We start from the raw sequence: 24376 nt of genomic DNA, 5'->3' as shown, positions 1-24376 counted from the left end.
CATTCAGTGTTTCTTAATCATACAGGGTTTTTATTGCCACTGTGTCTACCCATCTTGTGTTCTTCTCTCTCTTCACTTGTTCATTTCCTACCCATATGTAGCAGTTTCGGTCAGGAAATAGATATGACAAATAGGTAAAGTAGGAAGTTTAATATAGAGAATTATTAATATGATAAAAAAGAGTGACTATAAGATACCAGGGACTATATGGCACCCTAGGACTGATGAAGTGAACCCAAGGAAGGACAAACTTAGAAGAGGTGTTAGAGGAGATATTGTATTAAATATCTAAGAATACATCTAATTTAATGTTTACAAGGCCTTACATAAACAAATATAACATGGAGATGATATAAAAGGCCTTAATAAATAAAAGAATATAATGTACTTAATATGTTGGAATAATCAGTATGGTAAAGATGTCAGCTGTTGCCCAAATTTTCATTACCACAGAGTGGGCAGTAAAGAGTAGACCATCTGAGCCAACAGGGAAGTCCCAGCAATAAATTGATAATCTGGAGGTGATAAGTGAGGTCATCCACACACATACCCTGAGGTGTTCCTCCATGGTCTCTCTATGTGCTCTCGTTGCATTTTTCATGCAGTGTTATTGCTGTTTATTTCCTTTAGATTGTGAACTCCTCGAGAGCAAGTAGTGTCACTTCTATTTCAGTATTTGCAGGACCTAGCTCAGTGGTTGGCACGTAACACATACTTAATAAGTGTTTAATAAATGAGTAAATGAAGGTGCTTTACAAAAATCATTCAATGAAATTGAAATTTATTATTATCATCTTCCAGCATTCTAGTAGAAGAGAAATGATGGTAATGCTTTTCAAAATGCTACTGTTATCTATTTTAAAAATAAGATGTGCTTAATTCTTTTTTTGACTAACAGCATTTGCTGATTCTACTTTTTTACCTCCTCTTCTTTCTTCAGGCTGCTTCCTGGCTTCTGCCTGTATTGCTCTCCTCAGTGTTCCCACTGAGATTATCAAATGACTTCTTGGTTGCCAACATCAGTATGCATTTTTCAGTTCTGTCTTACTCCCATCTACCTGAAGTTGGCGTTTCTTCTGAGGCTGCTAGCCACATCCACCCTGAAACTTTTCCCCCTCGGTCTCTGTGACCCACTCTCTCCTGCTCTGCTGTCTCACCTCTCTCCATCTCCTCGGGCCTCCTCTTCCTCTGTCCTTTCACTTGGGTTCTGTCGCTTCACTTCTCTTATTCTACACGCTTCTTTTTGACCAGCAGCCATGATTTCTTCTATCTCCTACATCTTGATGCACCCCAGATCTTCAACCCAAACCTATTCTCACCCTGAAGATACATCTGCTAACTGCTGCTGGGCATCTCCACAGGGGGTGTGCTCCCAGGGTTCCATTCTTGTGGATTTGGTATGATTGGGGCCCCCTTGAATGCATCTTCTTCACCTGTCTGCCTTGCAGACACTTCAAATTCACCAAGGCTAAAATGAATCTTGTTTAATTTTCTATCTCATGGTTAATACAGATCATCTCAGATTTCTCTTATTTTTGCCATTATTCCCCACTTACCTTATCACCTTAAATCTGTCATACCTTATTCTCAGATTCTTGAGTTTCTTCTCTTTTTTCAGTCAACATATGCATTTCAGTCAACCTCTCCACTCTGACACAGAAATACCATCATGTCACTTCTCCATTTCATAATTCTTTACTAGTTTCCAGTTACTTAACTGAGGATGAAATTCAAACCCTAAGCATGATTTATGAGGCACCAATGTTATTTGTTCCGTGTCTGCATCCTTTGCTTCCTCTCTTGGCTTTCCCTCATTATTCCATACGGTCCCTTAGAAATTCCATATAAATGACACATGGGTCTTAGCACAGCCCACATTCGTTTATGACTATGCCTTTGCACTTGCATACAGGCTGCCTGGTAAACTCCTGGTTCTTTTTCTTCTAAGTGCCTGGCGTAAGTGTAGTCTTTGCCCATTATCATGGATTCTTTGATGTGCCTTGTTTTGTTTCTGTTGCACATTATAAATAACGTTGTCTTGGGACAGTGTAATTGTTTTTGCCTTTCTCTTCACTGGTGTAAACTCCTTCTAGGTAGAGGCTTATATTTTCATCTCTTTATTCCCAGAGTTTAGCACAATGCCTGGTATTTAGTAAGCATTAATAAATATTTGAAGAAGGAATTCCTACTTTTTCTAATATATTTTTATTTATAAGAAAATAGAATGTGGTGTATATTTAGTAGATATATTAAAAATTCTGAAACGATCATTGCTTAATGTTCATTGAACTACTGCTTTCATATAACTAGTAGGAAATGGTGGCACTAGTGGTAAAGAACCCACTTGCCAATGCAGGAGATGTAAAAGAGGTGGATTCAACCCTTGGGTCAGTAAGATCCCCCGGAGGAGGGCATGGCAACCCACTCCAGTATGCTTGCCTGGAGAATCCCATGGACTGAGGAGCCTGCTGGGCTACAGTTCATAGGGTCACAAAGAAGCAGACACAACTGAAGTGACTTAGCACAGCATACAGGGAACTAAGTATAGCTAGCAGTGTTAAGCATCAGATGATACTATTAAGTAAACCATAACAAAATTTTGGCATGTTTTGCAGATCAAGGATCTGGATTTTGTGTAACTGGTAAAATTGAAGCTGGTTATATCCAAACTGGTGACCGACTCCTAGCAATGCCTCCTAATGAAACTTGTACTGCAAAAGGTATTCCTCTGCAAAATTCTTTTGTTAAACAACCCTATATTGAGACAGCAGATTTTTAAAACTAGTTTAGTTATTAACTCCAGAGTAAATAACCTCTTACTGAAATTGTAACTGACTGTCAGAATGATACTAACTGTTGAAGATAAAAATGTGAAAACATTAAACGATTTTTTTCAGTTGTGACTATGTGTGTATAAATGTACATATAACATTCTTACTGTGGTAGCATTTTTCTTTTTTCTTGACATTGATTTGAGAAGCCTGGATAAGACTGAACCCAGATGTATAGACACCTGTCAGATACGTTTAAAGTAGTATTCAGTAGCAGAAATTAAGTCTGACCCCATCCTGGCACTGAACAGTCAGTGACAAAGCAGACTGCTACAGTCTGTTGTTTTGAAATGTGTATTTCAGAATTACTATGTTATCAACCTATATCATGTTTATACCCCCCCAATTTTTTTACAGGAAGACCTAAGTAAGAAAATAAGATGCAAATACAGAGAATCCTGATGTTGTAAAGAGAAATTGAGCTAGTTTTAAATGCTATAATTATTGCTTTTGCACACATGACCTTTCATGATAGCTAATAACTGTTTCTTTCTTCTAATCATTTGACCATATGTACATATTCTTCTTTTTTGAATTCTGCTTTTAAGTTTATAATTCTGTTCTTACCTTAATCTAGCTTCCAACTAAATCTCTGACTTCAACATTAAACTGAAGATCTTTATACTGTAAATATTTGTAACAATTTTAAGCTAATTATAACCTACTGGTAATGTTAAAATTTAAAATTTTCTACTTTGCCTTCTGTTTGTTGTTGTTCAGTTGCTCATGTCCTTCTGTTACTCTTATTTATAGTTTATAACCAGAGTTGTACTTAACTAGCTTATGAATTCAAATGTATATTTTTTGAATTGCTCTGTTTACTTTAAAAACTGCTTCCTTAAGGATTAGAAGAAATTAATGAATATCTGCTAGGTAACAGAGTTTAATCTAAATTTAAAGATGAATAAGAGAATGAAAGCCAAAGTTATTTTACACTTTTTAAAAAGGAATCATTTTTCATAATCCTGTTATTTGCAAGTTTAAATCTCTGCTTTTGTCTCTTAAAGTGATCAAGAGCTGAAATACTTTTGAAATACTGATTTCTTTATATGTTAAGGAGCTTTTTAAGAATGGGAATTTTTTTTGTATAATCATTTAGACATGAATTCAAACCATGGTCATAAACCATGGTCATGGACCTTAAAGATTGGCTCCTTTGTGAACTCCAAAATTATAATTTGATCACTTCTGAGAGTTCCATGTTCTTTGGTTCTTTCCATCCTATTTCTACCCCACCAGAAAACTTCCAACCACTTATCTTTAATCCAGTGGTTCTTAAAGGGAAGCCATGTCAGAAGCACCACTTCACTTTGTGAAAATCACACTTCTCACCCAATTTCTCACTCTAATGCTTTTGCTTGATTTACTTGATTGTTTAATGCACCTTCTATCTGAACACTTTAGGTACAGCTGTGGCTCACTAACCAGTAATATTCTAAAAAAGAGAACTGACTGAATCTGCTACTAACAAATGGAAATTCTAAATTACATTTTCACTTAGAGAGTTAAAAAAGAACTATGAAAAATGTTCTTAAGAAAGTAAATATCACGGTATAGGACAGTATAACATGTTTGGGGGAAGGAAATCAGATAATACATAATCTTGAGAAAATTTTATAATTGAACTTCTAGTATGAAAACTCTTAAGCTGAAGGCAATCTTTAGTCTATGTGAGTAGCTCCTGATTTCAATTCCACATTTCAAACCAAAAATTACATATGGTCATTTTAAATTTACATGAAAAAAAACTAAATTTAATTAAATTGTAACCAACATTTAAAAATATAATAATTGTTAACATTTTTGGAGTCAGGAACCTCTTTGATACCTTGATGAAAGTTATGGCCCCTCTTCTCAGATTAATGCAGATGTACACCTACATTAAATTTTGAATAAAGCTTTAGGTTGTCTCAGAGCCCTTAAAGTTCTCCTTGAACTCCCAGAGAGTCTCAAAGAAACTCACTTAAGAGGATGCTACATGGGAAAAGTAAGTACTTTGAGGAATAGATGGGTGAATTGTAATTTACTAAAAACATGTCAGTCAAGAACTATTCCCCAGTGGTTGGCCTACATACTTTTTTCCGCAGAAGACTCAAGTTACAATGGAAAGGAATGTACCCCACAGAATCAGAAAATATGAACAACTTTTTAAAAGCCTTTATTTAAATACCTGAGTATTATTGCCCTTGGCATTTGTACTCCAGGATTTTCCCTAGGTAATAAAGGCATATAGCCACAACTGGGATCATTAAAAAAATTTTTTACACTATGAATCTCCTTTTCATATAACTGTTTATTGCTGTGGATCTTTCTCTGAGAAGCAGTTCTCTTGAGCTGGGAATCGTGAAGGGGCATGCTAAGGGCACCATCTGACTGAGTGCTGACACCCTGTAGGTAACTCAGAGAACACAGGAGATTGTTGACGTGGTTGTCTAAAGCAGTGCTCAGGAGAATAAAATACTGTTAAGCATCTCCCCCAGTCTCATCTTTTGTTATTAAAAATAATTGGAACTGTACTTTTATGCCTGTATCCATTAATGTATTGCAGTGGGGCCTATGTAATGAGTATACTAGTTGTGTAAATGAGTTTTAAAATTTTGGTTAAATAAGTAGAAATCAGCCTTTTATGGACAAATGCAAGTCACTCTATGTTTAGGGTGGTGGTCCAGAAGAGTCAAGTCTGGAGGAAGTGTGTTTTCCTCAACGCTCACAGTTAACACTTCTCAATCTCAATCCATTCATATTGAAAATGATGAGTAGTGACTGATGAGGTACAGATCAGCCAGACTCCTTTGGTTGTTATGGTTTGATATTGAGGTGTTTCACTGTATGCTTTAGTTTTTACTCATTTCCAGGAATCACTCTGCACGATGAACCTGTCGACTGGGCGGCAGCAGGAGATCATGTTAGTCTTACGTTGGTTGGAATGGATATCATCAAAATCAAGTGAGTGACAAAATGAGTTTAAGCAGCCATTGTTTTGGATATAGAACCTCAAAACACGTAAAGTTTGCAGTTCACCAGCTCAAATGAAAGAATGAGTGTTAATTCTGAATCTCCTTTGGCCAAAAACAGGCACTTGCGGAGGTATAAGAATAAGTAAAATTTACTAAAATTTAAATTAATACACATCAGCATGTATACCTGACATGTCCTTTGAGGGAAAACTGTAGTGTGTGAAAATGATATAAGGTTAATAATGGTGTAAAGCCATGCTTTAACCTAGAAGAGAATATTTAAAAGTCCCTAATTTACTTGATTGTTTTACTTTGTAAATGGTTTTAGAGGTATTCGATATGTATTTAATTATTCCTCCCAACTACCTACTCTCCTTTTTTTGTTTTGTTTTGTTGTTGTTACAGTGTTGGCTGCATATTTTGTGTCCCCAAAGAACCCATTAAGGTTTGCACTCGTTTCAGAGCCCGAATCCTCATCTTTAATATTGAAATTCCTATCACTAAAGGATTTCCCGTAAGTTTCAAAATATTTGTTACTGTTTTTATAAATTCACTGTAACTTTGTCCTAAGAAGTGGTAACTGTCTTTATAACTGATGATGCTATTGTTATTTCCAGCTACCATTGTATTACTGTAATCCAGAAAAACATGAAATTAGAATTTGAAAATCATGTCTTGCTTTTTATTTTGATCCATAGGTCTGGCATTTATTTTCAAAGAGGCAGTGAGAAGAAATTTAATAATCAATAGGATACAAACTGATGATAGTAAAAAAAATTCATTTAAGGAAATTAGTAGATACTTTTTTGCTGAGTTCTAAAGATTACTTCTTAGATTGCATCTTTGTTTTTTTGAAATTTTGGAAAACACAAAAATAAAAACAATAACATTCTATAATTGCATAACCTATAAATATCTACTCTCTACATTTCAGAGTATTTTTTTTGTGTACATTGGTATCTGGTATATTCTGGGGATACTTGACATAAGGTAAACTTTATGCTGAAGCTGTGAGGTTGGTTTGCAGGGTCATCATTGACTAGCACCATTTGAACATACATGTTTATGGGAAGAGGGATGGTGGTGTTGGTGTAGTCGCTAAGTTGTGTCCAACTCTTGCGACCCCCTAGACTGTGGCTTGTCAGGCTCCTCTGTCCATGGGATTCTCCAGGCAAGAATACTGGAGTAGGTTGCCATTTCTTTCTCCAAAATCAGATCTTACTATGGATTTATATATTATATTGATGGATCTATAAATTATGTATATATGGATCTTATATGTATAGATGGATCTATATATGTGTGTGTATGTATATATAGGGTTTCCATGGGGTCGCAAAGAGTCAGACATGACTGAGCGACTTTCACTCACTCATGTGTGTGTGTGCATATAAACCATGAATCAATATACTATATTGTTACTTATCCAGGAAAGGTCTTTGTTTTATGTGTAATTTTTTTTTTTTTTTCAGATATTTGGGACCATGCTCTGTTTATAGTTTGGTACCTTTCTTTTGCTGTTTAACAAATGGGCATTTTTCCCACTAGACTTATCTTTCTTTTCTTGATCAGCTTATATAGTACAGGTTCTCCACGACAATAAAAAATGTTTCTCGGTGGAATTAAATGGCTTGCCTTTGAAAATGTAGACAGATCATTTTCTCCATTTGATGCATCTCTGAAATAAAAGTAAGGCAGTAATAGTAATTGACCTTTAAACTTTATTTAAATTAGTGATAGTATTTTAAAGATTGGGAATAAATTTATTTAGCTCATTTAAATCTATTTTATACCTCTGCACCTTTATTTGAGATAAATATATGCTTTGCTATAATTCTTTATAATGATTTTTTTGTAAATTTGATCTTATGAAAGTATATTTGTAAGGTATCATTTAAGCATTTTACTTTTATAATCATATTTCATTTCGCCATGCTAAAAAAAAAAATAGGCAAAAGTTTCCTTCCAAATACTTGATTTTTAAATATTCAGAATTCACGCGTTGATAGGAAAGAAATGGCTATGAGTGACTTGCACTCATTCTTAGAAAGCAGCGTGCCCATGAAGAGAAGCTGGAGAGGTTGGTTCCTGTGTTTTTACTCATGCAGCAATAGTCTTTGCCAATGGAGAGGCAGAGCGGTCAGGAAGTCAGTAATCACTCTGAATAGTAATACTGTCTTCCTGTGTGCTGTAGTTTTTTTTTATGAATTAAACGTTTTTCAGTGCCGCTTTATGAGATTGCACTCACATATGTTGATTCACGAATACCAGGATGAAATTTGTCTCACAAAACAATGGTCATGTTTTGTCATATAATCCATTCTCTGTAGGAAGAAACTCACAATTTTTAAAAGTTTAACCAAGAAAAGGCTTCCTGAGCAATTAAAATATCACTGTTTAGGGACTAGTTCTTTAATACATATTTTTTGTTCCTCTTGTTTATATGGTAAACTCTATATATTTAAGAAGGAAAAAACATACGAATGGATTAGACTTTAAATCTTAATGTTTTGATTTTTATTTTTTTTTTGTGGTAAAATATTTATAATGGAAAATTTGCCATTTTAACCATTTTTAATACAGTCCAGTGTCATTAGAGTACATTCACCTTGTTGTGTAACCATTGACATTATCCACCCCCAGAACTGTTTCCTTTCCCAAACTCTGGACCCATTAAACAGTCACTCCTGCTATTATGCTTTCTCCCATCCTCTGGTAACCACAGTTCTATTTTTGTTTCTCTGTGAATTTGCCTGTTCTACATCCCTCGTGTAAGTGGAATTATATAATATTTGTCCTTTTGTGTCTGACTTGTTTCACTTAACATAATGCTTTTAAGGTTCATCCATGCTGTAGCATGTATCAGAGTTTTGTTTCTTTTTAAGACTGAATAATATTTCATTGTAAGTATATACCACTTTTTGTTTATCCATTCATCTGTTGATGGATGTTTGGTCTGTTTCCATCTTTTGACAGATGTAAATGATGCTTCTATGAACATCAGCATACAAGTACCTGTTTGAGCCCCTGCTTTCAATTCTTTTGGGTATAAATCTAGGAGTGGAGTTGCTTGATCATGTGGAAATTCTGTGTTTAACTCTTGAGGAGCCACTAAACTTTTCCACAGCAGCTGTACCAATTTTGCATTCCTACCCAGCAGTAGACAGGGGTTCTAATTTCTCTTCTGCCTCATCAACATTTATTTTCCTTTCTTGTGTGTGGGGGGACGACTTTTTGTTTGTTGTTTATAATAGGTAAACTAATGATTTTGAAGGGTTGTATCATTGTGGTGTTTGATTTGTCTTTCCCTGATGGCTATTGATGTTGAGCATCTTTTCATTTTTTAAAAATATATTTTAGGTTTTAATTCCATATCAGTGTATCATTTGCAGATACCCTCTTCCATTCTGTGGGTTTACTTTTTACTCTTATATCCTTTGACAAGAACCTTAAACTTTGCTGATGTCCAGTTTATTAACATTCTCTTTTTCTTTTTTTGCTTTACTTTTGGTGTCATATCCAAAAAGTCATTGCCAGATTCAACACTAAGACGATTTCCCCTTCTGTTTTCTTCTAAGAGTCTCATAGTTCTAGTCCTTTTATTTAGATCTTCGCACCATTTTGAGTTGATTTTTGTATATGGTATAAAGCTTCGTCTTCATTCTGTTGGATCTCGATATCCCATTTTCCTAGCTCTATTTGTTGAAAAGACTGTTCTTTTCTGGTAGTGGTTTTGGCACCATTATTGCTGCTTAACCTATTTGATACTGATTTCCTTACATGTGAAACATGAGAAATAATAGCTAATATATAAGGTCATCAGTTAACTTCAGCTTTACCATGTATTGGGCACCACTTTGAAATAACATTGTCTGGTTTTCCTCACTTAGTGACAAGGGACCTGAGGCTGGGGATATTGGGGGTAGAAGGGTGGGAAGGGTTATTACAGGACTTGCCCCAGCTTACATGCCTAGAAAGCATGGAGTAAGGATTCAAATTCATGTCTGCCTGACTTCAAAGCCTGTCTAAACATCCATTTAATACTTTAGTCTCATTATCCAACAATGAATGATATTACTGCTGAATGTTACACAGTTTCCCTTCCCTTGTTTTTATGATGAAATAGTTCACATTTGCTGAACATCCACTGTACCAGGCACTGTCTCTGATATTATTTCATTCTCGTCATAACCATGTAAGGAAGGTTATGTAATTTACCCAGGTTTCCACCATAGTGGTGGAGGAGCGATTGGAACCGCTTCCCATGACCTTACCCCTCGTGAGTTAAGGGACAGCCTGATGAGAGTGGTAGGGCTTCAAGGAAGCAGCTGGAGATCCTGTGACTCCAGGCAGTAGTTCTGAGGCTGATGTGATACAGTGTGAGTGCAAGAGTAGAAGGCCAGAGATGCTGCAGCCAACAACTTTTTTGTGTTACAATTCTTTTTTTAGGTGCTGTTACACTACCAAACCGTCAGTGAACCCGCTGTTATTAAAAGATTGATTAGTGTTTTAAACAAAAGCACTGGTGAAGTCACAAAGAAAAAGCCTAAGTAAGTGTTTTAATGTGTAAATAACAAACACAATATAAGTACATTTCTTACAGATGAATTCATTTGTATAATATTTCTCTCTGTGATAAGTGAATTCTCTTTATGATAAGTCTATTTTAACTTGTTCCAGAAATCATTTTTTTAAAGGACTGGATGAAAACACAAAAACAAATATTTAAGCTCCTATTTTAGGTAGGAATGCTTGATATAATTTGTTACATATGATAGTGATGGGTGTGAATTATAAATAAAAATGTAAATATAAGTTTTTATTTAACTATCAAGCCTTAGATACCGATGATGTAAAAATGAAGGCATTAAAAAAAATCAGTCTTACATTTTTGAAGATGGGTTTGATTTATGCCTAGCCACTTGTCCCAAATTCCAACTTCATTGTTCTTCTATACTATCTTGTTACCCCTTCGTGAGAATCATGCCCTGTGCTAAGAATACCTCAAGGAGAGAGTGACCTACACACTGTTTTTTTCCCACCTGGGAAGTATCCTTTTTTCCTCCTTAAAGTCGCCTAGTGCCTTGGGCTGAGGTGATCACAAGTCTGTCCCCTCTGATTACCGTTAGTATCTGTGTCTACGTGTGGACAATTCCCCTTTGGCTGGGATAGGCTTGGGATTTTTCAGAAGACGTGCTTCCTGAGAACCTTGAGTTTCTTACTCTAATTCAACTAAAGACTGACCACAGTTTGGCTTGGCTGGTTCAGCACTGGGGTTTTCCTTACTTCAGCCCTATGGGGAGTCCCACCGAAAATCCCCTTTTTTAAGTCCTGGGGTATTCCTCCTCATTTGCACCTGTGTAAGAGGCCAAGGTGGTTAGAGGGTTAATTTAGGGTTGGTTGCAAGTAGAAGATAGAACTTCACACTACTCTAACACCCATGTTTGTTCTCCATTAGTTAGAAAAAGGAGGCTACTTAACGCCTCTTTTAAAGATAGTTCTTTATTTTTAACCTGAGTCTCTAGCTTCTAGCATGAGCGCCTGCCATAACGTACTGAGAATTGTCATAGAACTAATCATGACTGATGTTTCTTGAGGACCACTTTTTTCTTGGTTCTGTCATAAGTGCTTTTGTATGGTTTACATTCTCAGCTACAGTATGAATCAAGTATTACTATGTTTCCCATTTTTCAGATAAGGAAACTGAGGCCTAGAGAGATTGTATAACGTGTTCAAGATCATAAAGCTAGCAAGTGGCAGGCTCAAGATTCTAATCCAGTCAGTTTGTTCACATAAATTATATTTTTTGGCAGGAACCAGGCTGTTGGACTGAGATATAAGTGATTTGGAAAGTTCTCAATCTGATACTGACTCATCAGATCTAATCCTGAATTTTCCTCTCCCTGCTCCTGCTGCAGAGTCCTAGCTCAGTGATGCTGACACTAGGTCTTAATATATTATCATGCTAGTTTTCCCAATCACCATATCTGTAGCTTTGTCCTTTTATTTTGTACCAACATCATTTAGGCTTTCTGCTTTTCTTCCACTTCAGGCATGTTGTAGACTCAATTGACTTACATGGGATGGAGCCAGACTTTCTAGAACCAAACTTAACTGCAAATTATGAATATGTTAAATGTTCACCATCCTAACAAATGGGACCGTAAGCTGAAATTGCCCAAAACCAGTATTTAGAATTTTTGGCATACTTTTTTGGGAACCTTGGTTTATTCTATCTTTCTGTCCCTAAAGTAGTCTTTCAGAAGGGGAGTTTTTGATTGCTGTCCTCTAGCCTTCTAGTATTCTAGAAATTGAATTAGAGAATGTTTCAAAATGTCCCCTTTGGGTTCTACTTCTTTAGTAAGCTGGTGGGGCCCTTGCACACAAGGATTTTTATTTGTTTGCTTATTTGTGTGGAGCTGTTTACGGTCAGGCCCATGCCTCATCTGCCTTCATTTCCTACAAACAGCATGTTGTGGGAAAATCTTATGTGTTTTTATCTTGAACCTCTGTTAAAGAACCACTCTTCCCAGGTGAGAAAAGAGAGAAGAGGGAAGGAGAGAGAACCCTCAGGTAGTGTGGTGGCACTAGGAAAGTGTCCTCTTTAAAGATAACTTTTTAACACATAATCTACCAATTAGGACTTAACTGGGGAAGACATAGGACATTGCATTCCACTTTTAAAATGCAAATGCATCATTTTCTTTAGTTTCATAAGGGAATGAAAGAGAAGGCTTTTGTGCAGAGGTCCTGAGCGTTTTAGATTATAGGATCCTTGAAGGGGTAGAGAGTTGTATTTGGAGGATTGTTTATAAAAAATATGTGTATATGTATGTATGTGTGTATATATATGTGCATACACATGTATGAACTAGCTAATAATTCTTAAATCTAGAACTACTCTTCTCATTTTTTTCAACTAACCACCCCAAATTTAAAAGCATATATTTTCATTTAAAGAAAATCCCTTTTTCCTTTTTAAGTTTTTTAAAAAACTAAGTTGATTTATAGATGGAATGTGAAATGTTTATTTTGCAGATTTTAATTACATTTTTTACCTCTATTAGATATCCATTGGTTTCTTTTATTTTTCATGATAGATTGTTGACCAAAGGCCAGAATGCATTAGTGGAGCTACAGACACAAAGACCAGTGGCTCTTGAGCTCTACAAAGACTTTAAAGAGCTGGGGAGATTTATGCTGCGCTACAGTGGTTCTACCATAGCTGCTGGTGTAGTGACTGAGGTATTTTAAAGTGACTGATTATGTGTCCATGGTTATTATGTCTATTCTTTTTCTACTTTTAAGAATGATTCCTGAGATTTTATGGCCTAAGGGGAACAGTTATGATATATTAGAACAGCATTTTAAAAATTATATTAAAAATTAAAAGAATGATGAGAAGAAAATGTTTGGTCTTAGATTTTCTCATAATAAGACTTCCAGATTGTCTTCTCCACCAGTAAAATTATTGCTCAATATTAAAGGAAATCCATTGAAAAATAGATCTGTAAGTATGCAATACAAATCATGAAAATATAGACTTTAAGAGTCAGTTAATTGGGGGTAGTGGTTTGTTTAACAGAAGCACCCTCCTTACTTTTTTCTTTAAATAACTAGCTCTTAATGCATTCATTCAGGAAGTTCAGTTAACATACCAGTAGTGTTTCTGAAACATACCTAATCTGTAAGGATAAGGTAAGTACAGCTGAGTTTTGGAGAAGATAGCCAGAAATGAACCAGAATTTCATTAACTTTAATTTTCTTCCACAGTATGATATGTTAATATAGATCTTATGAATATGAGCGTGCCTCATTTTATTACACTTTGCAAATATTGCATTCTTTTAGAAATAAAGGTTTATGGCAACTTTGCCTCAAGCAAGTCTATAGGCACAATTTTCCCAACAGCATTTGCTCACTTCATGTCTCTGTTTCACATTTTGGTAATTCTTGTTTCAGACTTTTGCATTATTTGTTATCTTTGTTGAGCTTCCCTGGTGGCTCAGATGGTTAAGAATCTGCCTTAATGCAGGAGACCTGAATTCAGTCCCTAGGTTGGGAAGATCCTCTGGAGAAGGAAATGGCCACCCACTCCAGTATTCTTGCCTGGAGAATTCCATGGACAGACAAGCCTGGTGGGCTGCAGTCCATGGAATCACAAAGAGTTGGACACAACAGTGACTTCGACACTCACTCGCATTATATTTGTTATGGGTGCCTGTGATGTTGCTGTTACAAAAAAAAAAATTATGACTCACCCAAGGCTCAGATGATGATTAGCAATTTTTAGCAATGAAGTGTTTTTAAGTTAAGGTATGTAGATTTTTTTTATAAACATAATGCTATTACACTCTTAATAGACCATAGCATAGTATAAATGTAACTTTTCTATGCAGTGGGAAACCAAAAAAAATTCCTATGACTCACTTTATTGTGATTCTCACTTTATTGAAGTGGTCTGAGATCAAACCCACAATATCTCTGAGGTACGCATGTATTTTTAAAAGGGGCTTCATTACTTCATATGATTGTTTTCTGCATAAAAATTACTCACCTCATTTAACTGGATGGATACTTTTGACATGGGCTTCATGTTGCATCAAAATTCAGTTATACATACCTGTGTCATATAGAAGGCTCTGGAGTTAAACATAAGCCCAAATTGAGTTATTGCTCTACTAATTCCTAGCTGCAGAAGCATAGCATTTCTCCTGTCATTGATTCATCTATGAAAACAGGGTAATAGAATCTACTTTCTGGAGTTGTGAAATGAAATGATCTGTATAAAGCACTTGGCACAGTGATTGGCATTTAGAAAGAATTCAGTAAATGTTACCTAATATCTTTGTCATTTAATTTGTCAAAACATTCTTTAAAAAAGAGGATTCTAAAAATAAGATGCAGTTTCTTGTGGAAAATAATGGAGAGATAGAAAATCTCAAATAACATGACTAGGAAAGGAGAAAAGTTGCAGGAAAAACAAAAGTTCTATCTGATATAATGATTACTCCACTGCCGTTTTCCTTTTGTTTTGTTGTTGATGGTTCCTTTGATGTAATGTGATTGGTTAAATTATAGCAAATACTTTTTTTTCTTTTACAGATAAAAGATTGATGGGTCAGAATTTCTACCATGTTTCTAAATTTAATGAGATAGCTAACCTCCGTTTTGAAAGAATCCAGTTACTCAGTTAAAGCAACAATGTGCAATTGATATTTTTTTTAAAGTGAGAGAGAAAATTAGAGCTATGATCAACCACAAAGAAGTATTCATCAGCCCTACAAAAATTTCAAGTTGCCAACTGACAAAGAAAGGCTAATACTGCACTTTGATTTTAAAAACTAGCTTTTTCCTTTGAAATATTAGTAATGGATTTACCTTACTGAGATTTATGGAAGCCATCAGAAGTGTGTTAGAAGACATTGAATCATCATGAAGTGAACTCTACTTTCAGCCAAACTACAAATGTTTACAGTTTTCTCTTCTGATTTCAACTCTACAAGACATGTTTTTAAGGACAAATAGCTAAAATGGATTATTGAGGTAGTTAATATTTGAACTGAATAGTTTTTTAGTTAACTCTAAGAAAAGATTTGTTGAAGGTTATAATTAAGGTATTTGGTGTTGAGCATAAGAGTATTCTTCCTTCAGCAAGCAACCATTTGAAAGCTTAGTTTGGAATTAGTGGAAATTGTTCCTTTGGTAACAGAAGTAATATTTAAGATGTAAAGCTAGCTAATAAAATGTCTTAGTTTAAGCATAACAACAAAATGTGTTCTGGTTTCATTGATGTTTATGAGATTTCCAAGTAGGGCTTAGGTTTCTTGGGATCTTTTTCGCCTACGAGTTTCCCAACTCTTTCATGTGAATTCTTGCTTTTTATCCTAACAGAGCAAATTTAATCTCATCCATTTCTAACCATAACTTTATTTTTCCCATTCTCACTTCCATAATTCCATGTATAATGACTTCATCTTGTATATGTTATAGATCATAAGTCCCCTATGAGTAAGAGTCATGTTTTTCTTTAAAGTTTGAGCAGACTCCAAGATATATTTAGTGAGCAAGTATTCGTTGAGCTCCCTCCTGCGTACAATTGCTTTGGAGTAGATTTTGTCCTCAGCTGAGCCTGGGACCCTGATCTGATGGACAATATGATAGAATTTTTTTTTTTTTTTAACTGGGAAATGATGTAATTTGTATATCGATGGCTTGCCATATTCAATAGCATTTCTTCGTAATTGAAGAGTAAGTCTGGTAAGATGTACAGACCATAAATGTGCTGCTTGGTGGACCATCATAAGATGAGCACATTTTTTTACTGAAAAATATATGTATAGCTGTGACGAGAGTAAACTTAACTAAGGCAAGAAAGTGTTTTGTTTCTACACTATGTTAATCAGACATTTAACAGATACATCTGACAGAATGGCTCAGCAGGTAAAGCATCTGCCTGCGGTGTAGGAGACACCAGAGACGTGGGTTTGATCCCTGGGTTGGAAAGATCCCTTAGAGAAGGAAATTTCTATCCACTCCAGTATTCTTGCCTGAAAAATCCCATGACAGAGGAACGTGGCAAGCTACAGTCCAAAGGGTCGCCGAGAGTCAGACAACTGAGTGACTAAGCACCGTATGGATAGTCGGATGGAAACCTGACTTTAAGTGAATCAAGCGAAAAAGAAAGACTAGCAGAGTCCTGGTTTTTCAGCAGTAGCCCTGGCTTTCATCCCTGGCCTTGTTTGAGTCACAGAGTCATACAAAAACTTATCTGTACTCTCCCTTTTCCAGTGTGGGTTTTACCCTCAGACTCCATACGGAACCCCTGTAGTTCCACATATAGATCCTCAGACCCTCCAAGCACACAGACGGGCTAAAACATGTCTTTTCCACAAGACCTAAAAACATCTTCCCATTGACTGTAATTATGTTTAATTTCTTTCCTTGGAGCATCCTTTGGATATGATGTAAATTTCATCCAAAGCACATAGCTGAGGACTGTGGAAGGGATGGAAGGAAATTCAGGATGCTGTGAGGAAGGGGAAATGGATTGGGGAGCGGGGGGAGGGGTGGGATGCAAAAACAGACATCCGCTCTGTATCACATACAAGGGCACGATAGTATAGCATTAAGAATTCTAAGTAAAAATTTAGCATAAAACAAGTAATCGTAGCAGTAGTAGAAATGAGTTTATTTCTTCATTCAATTGTGATAGAGTGATCCTTTTATTTACATTGTGTTTATATGAATTGTTGTTGAGGGGGTGGTGATATTAAGAGGACCCACTGTGGCAGGTTAGTGACAGGGTGTCCAGCAAGCATGCCCAAGCTTGGTTTGGTCTGAAATCCTTCCCCTGAGATTTACCCATACAAAATAGTGTGTTCATTTTGGGTCATTTTGCTTCAGGTACTTCTTGTCTCTGCTTCTCCTTCCTATTTATCTCCTTCACTCTTTCTTCACATAAGTGGCTTTGTCCTCTTATCTCAACTCTTCATGGGTCTCCACTGGATCAGTTGCCTGTTTGGTAACCGGGCTTGAAAAGATTTCGGATCCACAGTTTGACTTGATAGTGTTTTTCTACACATTCATTCTTGAATTTTAGAAACTCGAATATTGGTTTAGAAAACAACTTCTGGACATAGTCCTTTTTTTCTCCTGTGAATACACAAACTAGTAATTTTAACCATTGCTAAAATGTAATCATTCACTCTGGAAAATTTGGAAAATAAAGAAAAGTAGAAGAAAGAATAAAATTGACCCATAGTTGTTACTGCTACTGCTAAGTCACTTCAGTCGTGTCTGACTCTATGCGACCCCATAGATGGCAGCCCACCAGGCTCTGCTGTCCCAGGGATTCTCCAGGCAAGAACACTGGAGTGGGTTGCCATTTCCTTCTCCAATGCATGAAAGTGAAAAGTGAAAGTGAAGTCGCTCAGTCGTGTCCGACTCTTCACGACCCCAGGGACTGCAGCCTACCAGGCTCCTCCTTCCATGGGATTTTCCAGGCAAGAGTACTGGAGTGGGGTGCCATTGCCTTCTCCTTAAGTATTGCCTAAATATTACTGCTGGTAACGTTTTGATGTATTTCTTTTCTGTCTCTCAGGCATATTTTTTTTGGAGTTGTGATCATTAGTCAGGCTTTTTTCATTTTATAATCAAGATTTTTTTTGATAGAAATATAACTTTAAAAATTATTTAAAAATATAAAATTACAAACATCAATGTATAGGAGTTAGTCAAGATTATGGTCTTGTTCAGTTACTAAGTCATGTCTGATTCTTTGCAACCTCATAGACTGTAGCATGCCAGGCTCGTCTGTTCTCCACTATCTCCCAGAGTTTGCTCAAATTCATGTCCGTTCAGTTGCTAATGCTATCTAACTATCTCATCCTCTGCCACCCCCTTCTTCCCTCAGTCTTTCCCAACATCAGGGTCTTTTCCAATGAGGAAGCTCTTCACATCAGGTAGCCAAAGTATTGGAGCTTCAGCAACAGTCAAAAGTTATAAAAAGCTTCTAGATAAGAAGACTCGATAAAAATCACTGGGTCACTGTTTTCCAACTTCCCTCTAAAACATCCAGAAAAATCTGTAAATACAAAAACATTCCTTCTTTCCTCCCTGGTGTGAGTTTGTCTTATTCCAGGCACAGAAGAGAGCTCTGCAGCTTAGGTCTTTGTGGGGCTGACAGTTCAGCCAGGGGGTCTTGGTACTACAAACTGCAAGTGAGAATTAATGTATGAAGGCATTTAAGAGGAATGCACCCTAAGGACAATGCAGGAGGGACTAGGTGAAGAGGGGAGCCCGTTAACATTGAAGTAAGATTGTACTTAACATAAGAGAGCCTCTTGTGTTAAAGTAATCCAACCTGTAAATCACAGTCTCTGACCAGTTCAGAATTAGTGGAGGGAAACAGGTCATGTTTTGCATTGGCAAAATCATCCAAGAATGCAGCTTTTAAACACACAGCAGCAACTTAAGATCCCACCAACACTGAAAACCATCCTTTAGAACCCACCCACGTCCAGGAACAAGAGCCATGCCAGTGAGAATCTTAACAGTGGGGCCACAGCTGGCACAGGTCAGCAGAACCACACTGACGTGAGGGACGGTCCAAGTGGGAAGACGAGGAGGCCAGCAATGACCCTTGTTGAAGATACTTAAAGCCCTTCTTGGCCTGGGATCTTGCTTGCAGAGCAAAAGTAGAATGGATCAAGTAATTTATAGCCGGGTTCTTTGAAAATTCCAAAGGTATTCAAAACTTTTAAAAGGAAAAATATATAGACTCACTAGGAATGAGATGAGCCATGTAACCATATGTGATAATAATTAATCAGAGCACTGTGGAACATTAGGTCCTGATCCTGTGTTGCCCCTCATCACCTCTTTCTCAGGGAGCCCCTGGCCTCTGACTAGTGTAAGGAAGATGGGTTACTATTAATATGTGCTTCCATGGGACCTGTCTTCTCAGGATACTTTCAGGGTTCAATTGTATATTGGTTTGTATGATTAGTTATTGTTTTCTCTTTCCACTGAAATGTAAGTTCCAAGAGGAAAGAGACCTGTTTTCCTTCTGATTGTTTCAGCAACGGGTGTGGTGCTTCTTATGTGCAATTGTTAAATGAATGAAAGAATTAATCCTGGTGGTAATGTTGTCAATGATTCTCATTTCTTTGCATCTGTATTGTCAGAGGATTACAAGCTTTTATTTCTATTATAATGCTGTGTGTGAAGGGGCTTTTTTTTATAGTGAAGGAAAAAGAAAATCTGTTAGAAGCAAACTTTAAAGCTGCTCTTGTCTGCCGTCTTGTCTGGTGAACCACAGCCCAAATTTGATGCCTTTCCTAAACTGGGGTGACCCTCTTGAGCCTGGAAGATTCTAATGTGCTTGCATTTCAGAAAGGTAATAATGAGCAATCAGCTGGCTGCTGGGGATTCTCCTAGCTCTCAGGGGGACTGTGAGGTGGTGTGGGTAACTGACACGTTAGTACTTTGCAATTCTGGGCTTGGGTATATTTCTATTTAAAGATGGTTCGAAAATCATGCTTAATATATAACAGACCTGCAGTTAAAATCTGTAGTAACTGAGCACATGCAGACAAAAACCTTTCGGGTGGATTGCAGGACCCAAAAGTTTTATTTCAGTAACTGGTACACGGTGTCTATAAGATGTAAGGAGATATTGATGAGTTGAGAAAAGGATCAGGACAGGTTAGAAGAGACTACATGGAGCCTAAATCATAATAGTAAAATTTAAATATTCGACAAAGGCTGTAAAATAGATAACAGTTGCAGGAAAATTGACAGTACAGAAGTTGTCCTTGAAAACCACTCCTAGAATGCAGATAGTGAAAATAATGAACAGGGAAACCCAAGATTGCGCCATATTTTATGTAAAACATCACAAAAGAATTACAACCAGATTAAACAAGCCTTGGGAACAATACAAAATTCTCCCAAAATTCATCTTCAAAGAAACAAAAAATTAGCCTTAGATTTTCCTACAATACTAAATTCCAAAATAAAAAAGGACACAGAAGCTAAATACATAAAACTAAAGGGACTGTAACCCCCACATTGATTATTCAGCTATGACATTATTTATAGGTTCGGGTAAGAATCTCAAAAGATGTCCTGGGAGAGGGGTGAGGGATTGGGGAGGCAGGATTTAAAATGCTGAGATCATAAAGAAGTACCTCACAACTTAGATTGGGGATATTATGGTAGACAATTCCTTAGCAAGCATGTGTTGATGCCCATCATTTATGGATGTCATCAAAGGCCACAGGACACAACTATAGTCAAAATTATTTTATTGACATTTGTCACAGAGACCACACAACGTGGAGTCTAGGTACTTCACAATAAGAGGGTGTAAAGAACTGAGCACATGTAGGTAATTAGGAGGGAGGGCTCAAGTGAACAATGGTTTCTTCTGGGTTGGGCACTGTCAGAAAGTGGAGAGTAATTCTGTAGTTGATCTACTTTCATCTAGGAAGTAGAAGAAAGGAACAAGGTAAAGCAGCAGCAGTCATCCACGTTAGCCACAAGAGGGCGTTAATCTACTCAGGCGTGTCTGCTGCTGCTTCGTCACTTCAGTCGTGTCCAACTCTGTGCGACCCCATAGACGGCAGCCCACCAGGCTCCCCTGTTCCTGGGATTCTCCAGGCAAGAACACTGGAGTGGGTTGCCATTTCCTTCTCCAATGCATGAAAGTGAAAAGTGAAAGTGAAGTCGCTCAGTCGTGTCTGACTCTTAGCGACCCGAGGGACTGCAGCCCACCAGCAGGTGTGTCTAGTGTTGGTTAACTCACTTCATCAGGAGCGCAGAATAACCTTGTCCGATGTCAGAGATTTAAGAATTAGCAGTGTCCAATAGGAGAACACCATGGCCCAGCTGTGAGTGCCAGGTCAGCTTTTAGCTTTCAGAAGATCCCACTTCTCTTATATTGAAACCACTTAAATTAATAGTGAAATAAATGAAATAAATATGGTAACACTATTTACAAAAGCCAAGACATGGAAACAACCTAAATGCCCATCGAGTGATGAATGAATAAAGATGTGGTATGCACACATGATGGAATATCACTCCACCATAGACAAGAGTGAAATAATGCCCTTTGCAGCAATAGGGATGGACCTAGAGATGAGTGAAGTATTAATAAGACAGCAAAAGACAAATATCATATCATATCACTCATGTGAAACCTAAAAAAGTGATACAAATGAATTATTTACAAACAGATCCACAAAACAAACTTTATGATTACCAAAGGGGAAGGGGGGGAGGGATGAATTGGAAATTAACAGATACACACTTCAGTTCAGTTGCTCAGTTGTGCCCAACTCTTTGTGACCCCATGGACTGCAGCACGCCAGGCCTCCCTGTCCATCACCAACTCCCGGAGTTCACTCAAACTCAAGTCCATTGAGTCAGTGATGCCATCCAACCATCTCATCCTCTATTGTCCCCTTCTCCTGCCTTCAATCTTTCCCAGCATCAGGGTCCATTCCAATGAGTCAGCTCTTCACATCAGGTGGCCAAAGTACTGGAGCTTCAGCTTCAACATCAGTCCTTCCAGTGAATATTCAGGACTGATCTCCTTTAGGATGGACTGGTTGGATCTCCTTGCAGTCCAAGGGACTCTCAAGAGTCTTCAACACCACATTTCAAAAGCATCAATTCTTCAGTGCTCAGCTTTCTTTATAGTCCAACTCTCACATCCATACATAACTAATGGAAAAACCATAGCCTTGACTAGCCAGACCTTTGTTGGCAAAGTAATGTCTCTGCTTTCTAATATGCTATCTAGGTTGGTCATAACTTTCCTTCCAAGGAGTAAGCGCTTTTTAATTTCATGGCTGCAGTCACCATTTGCAATGATTTTGGAGCCCCCAAAAATAAAGTCTGTCACTGGTTCCACTGTTTCTCCATCTATTTGCCATGAAGTGATGGGACCGGATGCCATGATCTTCATTTTCTGAATGTTGAGCTTTAAGCCAACTTTTTCACTCTCCTCTTTCACTTTCATCAAGAGGCTCTTTAGTTCTTCTTCACTTTCTGCCATAAGGGTGGTATCTGAGGTTATTGATATTTCTCCCGGCAATCTTGATTCCAGCTTGTGCTTCTTCCAGCCCAGCGTTTCTCATGATGTACTCTGCATAGAAGTTAAATAAACAGGGTGACAATATACAGACTTGACGTACTCCTTTTCCTATTTGGAACCAGTCTGTTGTTCCATGTCCAGTTCTAACTGTTGCTTCCTGACCTGCATACAGATTTCTCAAGAGTCAGGTCAGGTGGTCTGGTATTCCCATCTCTTTCAGAATTTTCCAGAGATTGTTGTGATCAAAGGCTTTGGTATAGTCAATAAAGCAGAAATAGATGTTTTTCTGGAACTCTCTTGCTTTTTCGATGATCCAGTGGATGTTGGCAATTTGATCATAATGGGCTTCCCACGTGGGCTAGTGGTAAAGAACCTGCCTGCCAGTGCAGGAGATGCAAGAGATTCGAGAGACACAGGTTCCATCCCTGGGTTGGGAAGATCCCCTGGAGGAGAGCATGGCAACCCATTCCAGTGTTCCTGCCTGGAGAATCCCATATACAAGAGGGGTGGTCCATGGTCCATAGGGTCGCAAAGAGTCAGAAACAACTGAAGCTACTTAGCAGCAAATGTGTAGCCCAGAGAACTCTATTCAGTATCTTATAATAATCTATAAGGGAAAAGAATCTTAAAGAGTATACATCTGAAACTAACACAATGTTGTAAAACAACTATACTTCAACATAAAAGGAAACTGGGGGCTTCCCTGGTACTACAATGAATAAGAATCTGCCTGCCAACGCAGGGGACATGGGCTTGATCCCTGGTCGCGGAAGATTCCACATGCCGTGGGGGAACTAAGGTTGAGAGCTGCAACTACTGTAGCACGTGTGCCTAGAGCCTGTGCTCCATGATAGGAGAAGCCACTGATGCCAGAAGCCAATGCACTGCAACTAGAGAAAGCCTGCATGCAGCAACCAAGACCCAGCAACCACAAATCAAATAAATAAATACGAAAAATGTCATATTAAAAAAATAAGCTGTTCTCCAGGCAGCTTGGCAACATAGCTCCTCTTAGTCTTTCACAATTCCCTGCTTAACAGTGATATGTAGCATCTTTTCACACCCTCATTAGCCTGCTCTGTTCCCTTTGCTGTGAACTGCTTTTTCCTTTCCTTTGCTTGGGGCTTCTCTGGTGGCTCAGAAGGTAAAGGATCTGCCTGAAATGCAGGGGACCTGGGTTTGATCCCTGGATCAGGAAGATCCCCTGGAGAAGGAAATGGCAACCCACTCAGCGTTCTTGCCTGGAGAATCCCAGGGACGGGAAGCCTGGTGGGCTGCTGTCTATGGGTCGCACAGAGTTGGACGCAACTGAAGCAACTTAGCAGCACTAGCAGCAGCAGCAGAGAGACTAACACTTCCACACTGTCCTTTGCTTATCTTTTCTATGAGGTTGTTCATCTCTCTTACCTATTTGCAGAAATTCTTACATCATGGACATGGATCCTGGTTGTTTATACACATCATGCATGGTTTTGGCTGATGTCGTCATCTTCATATCACCTCTGGGAAGATGTTGCTGCAGCAACCACCCTGGTTTCAGGATGGACAGTGTAGTGACAAGACAGTCAAGGTAGAAGATGGTGGGTGGTGGAAAGAGAGAGTCTGCCCTCAACCACCTCTGATGGTGAAGGCAGTGACGGATGCACTGAGGAAAAAGCAGGCAACTTGGAGACGAGATGACTGTTTAGCCTTACCAACTATGCCATTTGGACTTCACTTCTTTGAAGCTGGCTTTTCTACAAAAGAGGGGAAATTTGCTTTCTATAGGTTTTTGTGTGGAACAAATGAGTAAATTCGTGTAAACAGCCTGCCTCAGGGCCTGGCACTATCCGTCTGGCACCCAATAACATGATATAGACAGATGCTTTTTGGCCATTTTGAAGGATCATCAACCCATAGCTGATGCTACTTTAATATATTTTTATTATCCATTTGTCATAATGTCCTGGTCAGCTGTGACATATTTGGGAACTCTTCATTCA

At 37.7% G+C, this 24376-nt stretch overlaps 1 protein-coding gene across 8 annotated transcripts in view; it reads left to right on the top strand.

Moving 5' to 3' along the window:
- The window catches only part of HBS1L (HBS1 like translational GTPase), an 85880-nt gene extending 70318 nt beyond the window's left edge, over nt 1–15562 (top strand). For 5 of the 8 annotated variants that reach the window (XM_086316566.1, XM_086316565.1, XM_086316569.1 and 2 more), the window contains 6 exons: nt 2616–2720; nt 5687–5777; nt 6194–6302; nt 10238–10338; nt 12889–13033; nt 14894–15562. In XM_086316566.1, the coding sequence (XP_086172692.1) occupies nt 2616–2720; nt 5687–5777; nt 6194–6302; nt 10238–10338; nt 12889–13033; nt 14894–14905 (563 nt within the window). In that variant the 3' untranslated portion in view covers nt 14906–15562. Of the gene's footprint in view, nt 1–2615; nt 2721–5669; nt 5778–6193; nt 7478–10237; nt 10339–12888; nt 13034–14893 lie in introns of all 8 variants that reach the window. The other 3 variants (XR_015132419.1, XR_015132418.1, XR_015132420.1) reach the window with 2 other exon arrangements.
- Nucleotides 15563–24376: the final 8814 nt, after the last annotated feature.

This window comes from Bos grunniens, chromosome 9 (assembly GCF_055505025.1).
Source record: "Bos grunniens cultivar Pamir isolate PY7600 chromosome 9, Bosgru_T2T1.0, whole genome shotgun sequence".
NCBI classification, from domain to species: Eukaryota; Metazoa; Chordata; class Mammalia; order Artiodactyla; family Bovidae; genus Bos; species Bos grunniens.
The sequence above is the reverse complement of the archived record's forward strand: the minus strand, read 5'-3'. Positions and strand labels throughout refer to the sequence as shown.